The sequence below is a fragment of the Buceros rhinoceros genome, unplaced genomic scaffold, assembly GCF_000710305.1.
Source record: "Buceros rhinoceros silvestris isolate BGI_N320 unplaced genomic scaffold, ASM71030v1 scaffold29483, whole genome shotgun sequence".
Classification (NCBI taxonomy): domain Eukaryota; kingdom Metazoa; phylum Chordata; class Aves; order Bucerotiformes; family Bucerotidae; genus Buceros; species Buceros rhinoceros.
This window is the reverse complement of record NW_010403505.1, coordinates 57,216-69,952: the sequence shown is the minus strand read 5'-3', so window position 1 is coordinate 69,952 and position 12,737 is coordinate 57,216. Positions and strand designations below refer to the sequence as shown.

At 40.8% G+C, this 12,737-nt stretch overlaps 1 protein-coding gene across 1 annotated transcript in view; it reads left to right on the top strand.

Annotated features, from left to right (window-relative positions):
* The window catches only part of LOC104490717 (serine/threonine-protein kinase MRCK alpha-like), a gene marked incomplete at its 5' end in the record, with an annotated part of 45,028 nt that overhangs the window by 26,380 nt on the left and 5,911 nt on the right, over positions 1–12,737 (top strand). The window contains 5 exons of the mRNA XM_010133044.1: positions 717–801; positions 2,438–2,561; positions 3,844–3,961; positions 9,928–9,996; positions 10,137–10,322. Of these exons, the coding sequence (XP_010131346.1) occupies positions 717–801; positions 2,438–2,561; positions 3,844–3,961; positions 9,928–9,996; positions 10,137–10,322 (582 nt within the window). The remainder of the gene's footprint in view (positions 1–716; positions 802–2,437; positions 2,562–3,843; positions 3,962–9,927; positions 9,997–10,136; positions 10,323–12,737) is intronic.

Here is a 12,737-nt window from a genome sequence, read left to right as displayed (position 1 = left end):
CTACACGGCAGAATGTGATTTAGTACTTCGATTAATATTTGGCCCAAGAAGGCCCATTTAATGAATGAACCTACTTTCAACAAACAAGAATTGCTGTATCTAGGAGACTCAAGTTGTGACGAGTCTGTTTCTAACACAATTTGCAGACTTGGGCAGTCAAACGCTTCTTTCATTTTGAAGTTGGAAGTTACAGATACCAGTAGGTTTTAGCAATCTGTATAAAGTGTTATTAAGCTGCAAAGCGTAACTGTGCCGTGATACCAACACAAAATAAAAGCACAGCTTATCGCTTTATGCATCTAATAGATAAAATTGAATCATTTTATGAATGAGATTTCTAACAAAACTATTCATTTACATGCTGGGAGGACTGGCGTTAAACCTATGTCTTTAGTGAAATTTTAGGCAACTCCTTCTGTACTCGTTCTCCAAATAGAAGTTTAAAATCTAAAATACATTTTTAACTCTGCTTTAATGAGTCACAATCATTATTCTTAAGAGCAGGCGTATGTTGTGGAGAGGGGAGACACTGCTCCCTCCAGCTTGCAGTTCTGTGGAGCAGGCTTTGCTCTGGCTGGTTACGTCTTCTGCTCCCTGGTTGGCTTTGTGACAGTGTTCCTTTTTTAGTGTATAATGCACCTTGGAGCTTTCAGAATAAGAGGCAGTGTATCAATGGGAGTTATTACTATTACAAGGACTGATTTTCCTTGTTTCAGGTACGACCCTTGAATACAGAAGGATCATTAAACCTTTTAGGCCTGGAAACGGTTAGATTAATATATTTCAAAAACAAGATGGCAGGTAAGTAAAGAGAAGCCAATTTTCATCATGCAAATTTTTGTTTAGAAAGATCCAGGCCAAAGAAAAGTCCCTGTCCATTGTAGAAAGTGATCTCTCAAACATATGTGTGCTTGTTAGTTTGGGGGAAAGCCAAAGCTTATAGATTCCACAGACTGGAAGACTGGTAATACAACATAGAATGATTAGACGCTCCCTCCAAAGCACCTGCCAGAAGGCTGTCTAAAGACGCCTGCTCGGTTGAAGATTTTAATAGCGATCTGGGTAGTACTAGAGTAAAATTAATGTTATACTTACCCTAAGCAAACCTTTCCCAAGGATCAGAAAGTAATACATTATCTGATAACATATTATGTATTTGTAACTTACTAGGGCCACATATGATTGTGTGCCAAAGTTTTAGTTTCAGAATTCTGTCTTTGTTATGAGTCTTTTTGACCTTTTTTTTTTACATGCTTTCATAAGCATGCTCCTGAGTAATTTCCTTAACCTTTTGTTTAACCTCTTAGTTGAAGAGGGGATGTACTTTGTTTTAACAATGAAAAGCTTTAATTTTTTTTTTAACTATTCTGAAAATAGTGGAAATAAGCAGTCTAGAAACACACGCTACAGTTGGCAGTGTTTCAGTGCTTACTTAAATTGGTAGCACATCAGTACACAAGGAATGGCAGTGGTAGAGAGGAGCAATACGGTGGTAGTATGATTAAAGAATTTCCAAGTCTAATGAAGATTGAACATTAGAAGTATAGCAGAAGAGAAACAAACAAACAAACAAAAAACTAGAGAGCATGGGATGAGAAGTGAGCAAGGCTGATGCTTTGCTCCTATACACTTCTCACTGTCTTTCGGAAAAGTATCTTCCAGGTATATCTCTTTAAAAGTCTCCAAGTTTGTGGGTTTTTTCTTTTTTTCCTGAAGCTGCTTACTGAGTAGATACCACACTTCATGAAATCTCCAGCTGATCTTAAAGAAAGAGATTTCAGTTTCATACAAAGACTGTTTTGGCAGTGAGCAGTAGGTGATGGGTATATTCAAGCTTATTGAGTGTAACTTTACTCTCCATATGTATAAAACAAGCCAGAGCAGTTGCAGCATTCACTCAGAGTAACACTCCTGTTGCGTGATTATTGCTGGTATCCATTCCCTGACTTTATTAAAGATGCTGTGACCGGATGTATACAAAAATCTTTCCTTTTCCCACAGTTGCAGCAAAATACATCAGTGTTCAAACATTTCAAAAGGAGCAGGCAAGGAATGAAAAAGAATCTTGCACTGAGTTTCCAGACGATTGGCAGAACAAGCCTGTTCTAGGGATTTGCAGTGAGAACTGCCAAAGAAAGTTTATGATAGAGGGCTGAGGACCTTTCCTGCCCACCTAAGTGTTTTGTTTGAAAGAATTAATCAGTGGTATTTTGAGAACAGTTGTGGCAGCTTGTGTGTGAAGAAGGGTTAAGTCTGTTGCTACATAACAGAGTAGATGGTGACCAAGGAAACCCATAAACGAAGGAGCATTTGCTCTGTTTTGATGGGAAATGCGAGGTGACCAATACTATCACAAGGAGAGAGAGAAAATGTCTTTGCATTCAAATTTGATTAATACCTAATGAATTGTCCCACTGGATCATCATATTGATTTCAGAGGGTGACGAACTGGTAGTTCCTGAGACATCGGATAACAGCCGGAAGCAAATGGTTCGAAACATTAACAACAAGCGCCGTTATTCCTTCCGAGTGCCAGAGGAGGAGAGGATGCAGCAGAGGAGGTCGGTATTCAAGATATACTTGTCTTCTCTACGTGCCTATAGGCCCTGAAGGACAGTGACTGATGCCAATGTGGTAACTTCATTTGTTGCTTTCTGGAATGCCCATTCAGATGTTTCCGTCTCTTTGCTACTGCCTTAATCCTCAGTGTTTAATTTGTGTTCATACCGGATTGGATGTGGATATGCACTAGATCACAAGTATTCATTAGCTCTAATCATGTGAAACAGCTGTAATTTGGAATGTGTGTCTCCACATACTGTATAGAGGTGCAGAGGTGTGCGCGTATGCTGTATATACAAAGATCTGTAATAAACACTTTGCAAATGAGATTACAGTGCTAACTACGCATATGAATTAATTACTTTCAGACTCTGGTTCTGCTTTCTTTGAAGGCAGTTCTACTTTCAGCAGTATTCCAAGGCATCTGCTATTTGGATTTATAGATTTGATTACATAAATGTTCTATAAATCTCAGAAAACTCACCTCTTCAGAGGGCATAGAACTTCAGGATGTGTTTCTCATAGAAGTCTTTAACAAGTCACAGATACTTTCTTAAATGGCAATAAAAATAGGTCGTCACTACTTGGAGCGTTCACAGAGGGTGTCACTGACCATTTACTATCACTCACTAAAGATGACCTGGTACAGTGCGAAGCCACACTTCAACAACTGAGTGTTTCAGTTTTTTAACTTCCAACGCCTTCCACCAGGGGCTGGCTCCCAGCTTTCCTTTCTTTTTGACTCTACAGAAAGTAACGGCTGTGTGCAGTGGAGATAAAATTCCAGTTCTTGTCTTTGCCTTTTCTGAGCTGGTCACAGTTTGGTCTTTTAAAATTTTATTTATTCTGGGTTCTGAAATGCATCCTTGCCATTTTGAAGAGCTTTTAATTCTGGCCACAGACTGAGAAAGCTACTGCAGTATTATTTTAACTGTATTTTCATATTTTATACTTCATTTTCATCTCCACTTTGTAATATATCACAAATGAGTTCTGCTTTTTCTCATCTTCAGAGTTTTTTATGAGCTCATAGTCGTTGTATATTCTTTAAATGTTAGTAACTACCAGGCATTGGCTGTTAGCCTACAAACAGCATCCTTTTCATCTAGCCCCTTGCTTCAAACTGGAAGCTTTTCCACTCCAGTGTTGACAGCAAGGGTTGTTTATCGCTGTTAGCATGGTTAAATGGTCAATTTCCATTTAAAAGAAGCTGATAATCAAGGCTGTAGATGTTTTATAAATGTCAAATGAAACACCTAAATAAAGTATTTTCTCTTCCAGGGAGATGCTACGCGATCCAGAAATGCGAAATAAATTAATTTCTAACCCAACTAATTTTAACCACATAGCACATATGGGTCCAGGAGATGGTATACAGATTCTCAAAGACCTTCCAATGGTAAGTACCAAAGTGCACGTGAGAGTGACTGGCTGCAACAGAGGCTGCAAGTAACGGAGAGAAGGACCATTGTGATTTTAAATGTGTGTTCAGAGTGTTGATGTATTTCATGTCAGGAGCAATGTCACTAGGGGAAGGGAGCTGAACATTCTCTGCTGGACGCGATAAAATTTAATCAGAGAGGATGACACTTAAGCACTGAGAGGAGCAACAGGAGTTGCTAATGCCTTCTGGCTTTTAAGGCAGGTCGGTCTGTCAGTGTTGATGTTCATTTTTATGAGCTATATGAAGGGAAAAAAATTAAGAGGATTTGGGCCCGTGTTCTTTGTGGGAATGAAGAGAGAAATGTCTTTCTCCATGAACTGTAGTTCAGTTCCTTTTTTCTCATCTCATCTTTAGCTCCAACTTAGCCTTGCTCTTTACAGCTTCTTTTCCTCAGACAGAGGAACTGTAGCTATTCATCATGGTGCAGTGCCCAAATTCCTTTCCATGCCAAAGATGGTATTTTTCATTTTCTCTCCAAATTGACTAGTCTCAATGAAACAGAACTTCTTACATAAAAACTAACCTTTTAAGTTGAAAAATGGAAAAAGAAATATAATAGCACACACACGTGTTCATTTCCACAAAACCTCATGTAGGAAATACTGACCTGGAAGTTACTGAAATTTTTTGGCAGTTTTTGATGGAATTTTTGATGAGTTAAAGAGCAATTAATATTTTATTTAAAGGTATTGTACTGCGTGCCTCAAGCTACCTTGAGCATCTTGTTTATGTGTTCTATATTGTTTTCTAAACTTGTCCACAATGGCACAGGTGTGATTCAGAAGATGCGAATTAACACTGCAGGAAAGATCAGCTGATCTTGCATAGATATGCAAGATTATGCAATGACATTGCGTAGATTATGTGAGTACCACCATAAGACACAGGCACTAGTACCGTGCTGTCCAAAATGATCATTGTTATTACTTTGAGTCTGTGCAGAAGCAGGAAGTAGATGCTGACGTAGGGATTTTCAGATGCTGAAAAGCCCAAAGGAAACAACAGTAAGACTGGAAAAGAAGGTGCGCCATGCCGTTGCACTAGTTTAGGAGCATAACCTCTGGTCTTCAGATAAATGTTTTATAGGACTTTTGCAGCAAATGGTACTTCTGTGTTACACTTTACCATAGAGTTTGCACCTTGTACGTGAGCCCTTCTGGCACTGTGTTTTCCTTAGATGAGAATATAGAGGGAAAGGAAAGATTACTTTAAATCTCCCACTAGAGACGCTCTGAGAAACCTCTCAATCACAGGTATATTCCGTGCAGTTTAGCAAAAACCAACATTTTATATGTATGTGTGTGTGTGTTTATAAATCAATAAATAATGAAGAAGCTGCTTCTAGAAAAGAGATGACAAATCCAGGACAAGTTGGCAGGTGGTGTTTATCTTACCTGGATATGAGTGTACATCTGTCTAATGTTAAAGAATTATAATTAGCTCTAGGGCAGGATATAGATCAGAACCATTTTTAATTTTTCCATTTCTGGTGGGCTTTTTAAAATATTTCTGGCTCTTCACAAGCAGAAAAAATAATCTGTAACTGCTAAAGGTAAGGCAAGAGACGTCCCGTTTCATACCATCAGTAGTTCAAAGTTCATGGGACTGTTACGCCTCAGATCTGGCAAGTGTAAAGTGAAGAATCATTTTATCTATAGAAGGGGATTTTCTAGACTTACGTGAATTAATATTTCTTCAGCTATGTCATCTCTAAATGGCTTTTTAGCTTTGAACTCATTCTAATTATGCAAGCCTCGTATTAGCTCAAAGCTCATATTTGAAGTTCGAACTGGTACTTCGCTCCTTACCAATCAATAATGTTTTGAAAGAAATTCATGAGTCACTTTCTACACTTGAAAATGATGAGAAGACATTAGAAAATGTGTACAATACAGAATCGATTTCTGCCCTCCTTCCACTGCTGCAGCTTCTTTATGACAGTACTGTTAAAAACTCCTTTTTGCAAGTAGGTGTCCATCTTAATGCTGGGAGGTGTCACTGCAGGTAAAGCACATTCGATGTGTATTTTTCCAGCAGCAACTTGCAGTATCATACAGTGTTTGTAGTCCTACAAATACAGAATTGTGTCAATCAGGGGACTTGGAAGGGTGTGAATTTGAAAGTGTACTTGAGATGAATAAATGTTCTGTCAAGATCTCCTTCAGTCCAGGCGGCTTCTTCTTCACCAGCAGCTTCCCATGAGGTATTTGGCTGGACTAAATTTTCACGCAGTATGTTCCAAACTGCCTGCTTTGTTTCTCAGGCACAAAAGTAAAAGAAAAGGGGTTGTGCGTGCACATGAAGTTATATATCAAGTCTAATGTTTTATTTGAAAGATTAATTTAGAACTAAAAGAGAGAATGGGAATAGAGGACGTTTCCTGGAGAATCAGTACACGAGGTAAAGAATACTCATCCAGCGCTGCGTACAGTTCATCTGTACGGTGCTTTCTTCACAAGGACATAGAATTATTTCACTGGATTCATACTGTGTTCCAAAAAGATGATTAGCTATCTTTCTTTTGCGCTTCTTAGCATGTGTGATGATTTTGAAACTGGAACAACTTCTTCGTATTTTCAAACAGAGTAGTATGTCTCAGAAGCAGTAGCATTTGGTTTTAAAGAACTATGGGAAATACTGCAGCATTTTCCTTTGCCAGTGCTTGATTCTGTTTGTGAAAGCAGATGATAAAACATGTTTTTGCATTTTAAAAGGGTCACCACTAGGGGGAACAACTAGCGTAAGGCTAATATTTTTCTCAAATTTTCTTCATCCCACTATTTTAGATGATATAGCTGCTTTTTTATGAGATACTGGAATGCAGAAAGTGCAGTTTCTTCTGGCTTATTTGAGCAATTTCAAAACTGGCTGGATTGACTGGTACAAGTTGGTTTATCCAGCCTGAACTTCCACTGAGGTCAGTATAGTAGGCAGAAGAGTCCTTAATAATCAATAGGTTTTAATAGAGAATAGTTATTTCAGTCTCTGTATTGGATGAGATTGTCACAAACTAAAGAGCCAGCTCAGCCTAGCTTTTTATCTAGCAGCTGTGAGTGCACTTTATAAAGCAAATGACGATTCTTGTATTTATGTATGTGTTTATTTATTAATACAAACATATTCACTTTATATATGCAATGTGAATCCAATCAAAACTTACCTCTGCAGTCCCACTAACCTGACTCTGCTGCCTTTTTCAGGGGAAATGCCCAAAATTGGACAAAGCACAGAATTAGAACTGATAGCGATGGTCTTGGTGTGGCTGGGCTGAGTTATGTCTGTGGGCAGGAGCGGGTCATACACGTAACCCATGGCCTAACTGCCTGGTGGAGGCAGAAGAGCCAACAAGAGCTTGAAACCTCTGCTGTTCTTAGTGATATCTTTTAAAAGATGAACTTTGGAGAGTTTTAATTTGTATTGTAAATGTACAAAATGAAAATTGGATAAATGGGATGTTATAAACTCTTTCAGGCTATTTGATATGTTGTACCAGATGCCTACATACATGCAACATACCTGTCTGCATGTGATTGCCCTTGCTGGTGCAGCCACGCGAGGGGGAAAGATGGTTTCTCTGTGCCTTTTCCAAGATCTCGGTATGCAACAGGCACATGATATGAACAGACAGCCTTGAACTTCAGTACAGCCCCGTGTCTGGGCAGAAACAAACATGCCCAAAGCTCGGAGTGAGATCGGATTTGAGAGAGAAAATACTGAAGGTTATCAGGCAACTGTAAATTTCCGTCCTTCTTTTCTTCATGGTGAGCAGTTACTCAGGGGTCTGGCTTTGTCCAGCAAGTTAGTGGGCTACAACGCAATAGAAACCGGGAGGTTTTTGTTTGCTGTTAAGAGATGTAATCAGTACGTATTTGTATTTTATTGATGTGGATACTAGATCTGGGTCATTGTCCTGTTTCGTACAATTGAGAATCGTTCCTGTTAGTATATCCCCAAACTTATTTATTTACATGTTTTTCTTCCCTAGCAGCCTGTCACCAATTAACTGGCCGTACAGTCTGGCCTCCCTTCTGCCCTCTTGTCCCTTGAAGCCACTTTATCGTGGATGCTCCTTTGTAGTGAAGATCTGAAATCTGGAACTGCACTTACTGCAGCACAGACCAGCTCTCTGTGTACATCAGATGTACAGGATTGATTTTGCTTTCATATTCTGCATGCCTAAGTATTTTACATACAAAAGCTAGTCTTGACTGCCATTATATTTGAACATTACGCTTCAGTTGGACCTCATTATACATGAGCCATTATACTTCCATTCGAGATGATGTGTGAAGCTTTGCTTGTTTCAATTGAGAAACTTCTAGAGCAAATGAATACTTCTCTGTATTTGGTATTCTTTAAAGAAAGGGGGAACCCTGTGCATGCATCTAATGGTGGAGTCCATGGAGAAGGTCCCATGGAGGATCATTTTAAAGACGTTGCCATATCATGGCTTTCTCACATTCATGAATGCTGGCTAAATTTTTTCACGGTCTGCAGCTGGCCTACCCTCTGCTTTTTAGCTTGCGATTTTAGAGACTCCCTTTCCTCCCTTATTGGCTTTTAGGAACATAGCTGGCTTTGCTGCCAGTTCGCTGTTGTGAGCAGGTAACTCAGCAAAGTCTGCTTTCCTGGACCATTCTTGGAATGGTGGCTTCTTGTACTGATATTTACATGCTGCTAAACTTACTAATAACAACTTAATGTAGATTACATCTTATATTCCATAATGTGGAAATTGATGTTTTGGTTAACATGCAAAGCCTCATAATACAACCATGTGTTTAAAAAAAAAAAAAAAAAGTTGGATTTTACCAGCTGAAATGAAGACAGTAACAATAATGTTTGATAATATGTATTGGGATGTGACTTAATGTTCTTCCAGACTTTAATACGTTCCACATACAAAAAGTAGTGCCTTAGGTTTAGCGGAGGGGTAAGCTGTATTTTTACCATATTTTATTTTTTTAGGTCCTAACATTTCTAATGTTACTCAGATCTGTCTGTTTTAACGGTGAGTTGTTTTAAGTCAGTTGGACAAGGGGAAGAGAAAATTAGAAGTTAGTAGTTAGAGAAGGTATTCTGATTTGCTGGTGGCCGTTGGGCACACCATTCTCTTGCAAGCTGACCTGCTGAGCACGTACAGATGGTGCAGGGAGGGAGACCGAGCCTTGAAATGCTCGACCATTAAAACTGGACTTAAATAACTTTAAATTACAAGAGCACTTGTGTCAGCACATTCTGTAGAGATGAATTAGAAATTGTTTCTGTTTAATTCACAGGATTATTTCTCCTCTCTTTTTCTTTATGTCACACCGTGAGAGCACATTGCTCAGTTGACCAGTTAAAAACATTTGAATTGCCCAGTGCTTTGGCACCTTACCTGCTGAGGGTCTAGCCTTCTGCGGCGCCGAGGTGGCAGGGCGCGGTGCCGCCGTCACCAGAGCGCTGTGAGGATGAAGTGAGTGTGCAGGAGGATGCAGGCCTTGCCTCGTTTGTCTACAGCAGAGTAAACTGTCCCAGGTGTCTGACACTAACCAGTTCACCCTCCCACACAATCTGTGTCCCTGTCCTGTCCAAACACTGTTCCCTCCCGATAGAAATACTGTGCTTGTTGTACGGGTGATACATAATTTTGATGGAATCGTTAAAATGCATGAATAACAGAAGGAAAGCTCTTGCAGTCTTTAACTGTTGTGTATTCTCATCTTTTCTTTTCCCCACACCATCTCACCTGTGTTCGCCTTCCTTTGTTCGTTATGTCTATTTTAGATTGTAAGCTCCTCAAGGCAGGGAACTGATGTTTCTCAACTGTCTGTAAAGCACCTTTTACAACTGTGGTGCTCTTTGAAATATCAAATAATAATAAATATTAGATTCGATTCCCAATGAGTTAAAAGTTTTATTTGTTTTTAATGTTTTAGCAGCAGCAAGGGCAGCAGGCCCGTATGACACCATGTAAGGAAGGTGCTCAGAGGACGGGGGGTGACAATGTAAGAACCTGTGTATTGACGGGCGAGCAGGGTTGCTGTCTGGCTGTCCTTCCGTGTTTGACTGCTCTTGTGGACTGCTGTTGCCGATGTAACCTGTACAACCATCCTTCATTGCTTTCTCTCTCTGTTGTCTTTGATAGCAGCGTTCCCCTTATCAGTTCCCTCATCATCACTCCCGTCTGATCTCCTCTCCGAGCAACTTTGAGCACATCTACCACATGACTGTTAATTCAGCTGAAAAATTCCTCTCTTACGATTCCATAAACCCTGCATTTTCCCCGCCTCCACGCTCTGTCCTCGGTACTCCAGACTTTATGACTCTGAGGGTATGAACGGCTGAGTCAGGTGTTCACTCTACTAACACTGTGTGGTTTTCCTTTTGCCTGGCTATTAACATGGGAGAAAAACCCTTGTAAGCTGTTTCCTTCACCCCGTAACTTTCTTCTGCCCCAGCTGATTTATTTTCCACTATCATCTGTGGTCTTTCCACAGTTCTGACAGGCCAAGAATCAGATACTTCATGGTTTTAGAAAAGAAGTGTATAACAACTGGGCTGAACCTTTTGCTATGAGAATAGCATTCTTCATCACGAGGAAGGATGTGGGAATTTTGAATGATAAGTTCTCTGTTCCGCAGTGTCCGTCCTCCAGCAGTCAGTAGCAGGATGCTGTGTATCAGGTTGGATTAGGAAAAGGTTCTGGATCTCTCTTTGTTGGATCAAACTTTCAAACTACTTTATGACAAAATCATGTGAAATGCAAGAATTTTTACACAGTACTGTACACAGATTGAGGGAGACAGACACAGGTTGTGCCCCAGTTTCTATGTTAAAGTAAATAAGTGAAGTTAGAACATGTACAAGCAAGATCAGAAATTAAAAATGATGGCAACTTGCTGATGTAGATCCTCTTAATCCTGGTAGTTTATAGCAGAGGCTGAGGCAGGATACAGTTCTGTAGATACCCTTCCAGCAGGAACGTGAACTGGGGGGATGGAGGTGGTCTTTTCTTTTGTGTTGTGCATCCTGGTCTGACTACGTGTGGGGGTTGCTACGTCCTGTAGAAGTACAAGCCATACCAAAACAGGCACACAAGTGCACGCTGTGCATCACAGTCTCATACAGTGCTGTGGTCTGCAGTTCTGCTTGGGACAAATTCGCAGCTGAATCAGGAATAACCTGTGAGGTAGATATATGTGCTGGTGGTTTGTTGCTCAGGATTTGTGTGGGTCTGAGCTGTGCCTGTTGGCTGTAATGGAAACACTGCTGCTGGTTTCTGTGGCCTTCGGGCACCCTGCAGACACGCATGGCAAACCTTCGCTACCAGACTGCTCAGAGTGCCTTGTGGTTGCTGCTCTAAATCCCTATCGCTGGGAGGGGTTTTGGATCCATACCTGCGCACAACACTAGAGGCAATTTAAAAATGCGGGGAGAAAATTAATCTCTTCCATATGGCTCAAAACAAATTTGCACAGCTAAGCTTTGACAGGTTCACGTGCATGTTCATGTGTCACAGTTGTGAAATCCCAATTGTCACAACCATTAATATTCAAACACTGGAGTTGCAGTGTTTTGGAAAATGTGCCCTGTGATGAGTGTGTGTCCCTCCTGGCTCTTCTGGTAAGAGGAGAGATGCAAATACGCAACAGGAATGCTCTATTGAAATGCAACAGAATTATTGTTAAGCCAAACTGAAAGTTGTTTCTCTTCTTAGAGGGTCATTATAGTATCACTGAAGCTGTATTTCAGTTCTGGTTTGAATGGGTTTTTTTTAAATCCAATTATGCTATAAAATTTTCTGTGTTTAACATGCAGTGATGAATCACTGGAGTGTGACCCCCCCCTCCACCTTCCCTTTCTCATGTGAGTAGTCTCCCTGGGATCATCAGTAAGGGATGACCCCGGGTGTTTCAGACAATAACTCTTTTAATTTTTGCTTTCGGAGCATCCTTCATCCTTGTGCTGCAGCCTACTAGCAGAAATTGATGAAAAAAGTGAAGTGGGCAACCTGGAGTGTCGAGATCTTGTACCTGTTAGCTCCTTGGAGCGCTAGAGTTTAGTCTTGTTAGAAGAAAAGCATTGGTCTCCTTTGTGGCTTGAGGGCAGAGATGCTGTAAGCTGTATGGAAAGCAAGGCTGTGAGTTTTGGCTTCGTGTCTGCCCATCCTCCCTTCGTGTTTGGAGATTTTAGTGTAAGAAGGGTAGCACTCCCTCTGAGGGGACCGTGGTCCTAGGTACAGATGGGATATTGCAACCAGAACAGCACAAAATCCATAGGGGAGTTGAAACATGACTGTTACAGTAGGCTTTTAGATTCTGTCACACTATTTCATGGAAGAAATAAAAGCTGAGGTTTACAATGTCATGAACAGAACACCACTTCAGAACAAAAAACCCAAAACAGCAACAGGCAGCACGATGGACAGAGAAACGTAGGCAAACAATTCCCTGTAGGGGTTGTCACTGCTGAGTTAGACCCTATCCGTATGTTTTCACCCACTACCTGAGAAGGCAGCGTGGGAGCAGTTAGTGTGGGTGCGGGAGCTGAGGCTCGGTAACGCGGCATTGCTGCGAGCGGAGCGGGGACTGCGTGTGCATACCCACAGCTCCACAGCAGCTGCGTTCTCTGGCTGGGAAGGGGAGGCACTGGGCTTTCACCCGGTTCCACAGTGACTAACTTTGCTCAGCAAGCAGCTTCTCTGCTGCTGATCTGTCTCCTCTCGTGTTTCTCCATTTGGTTCAGC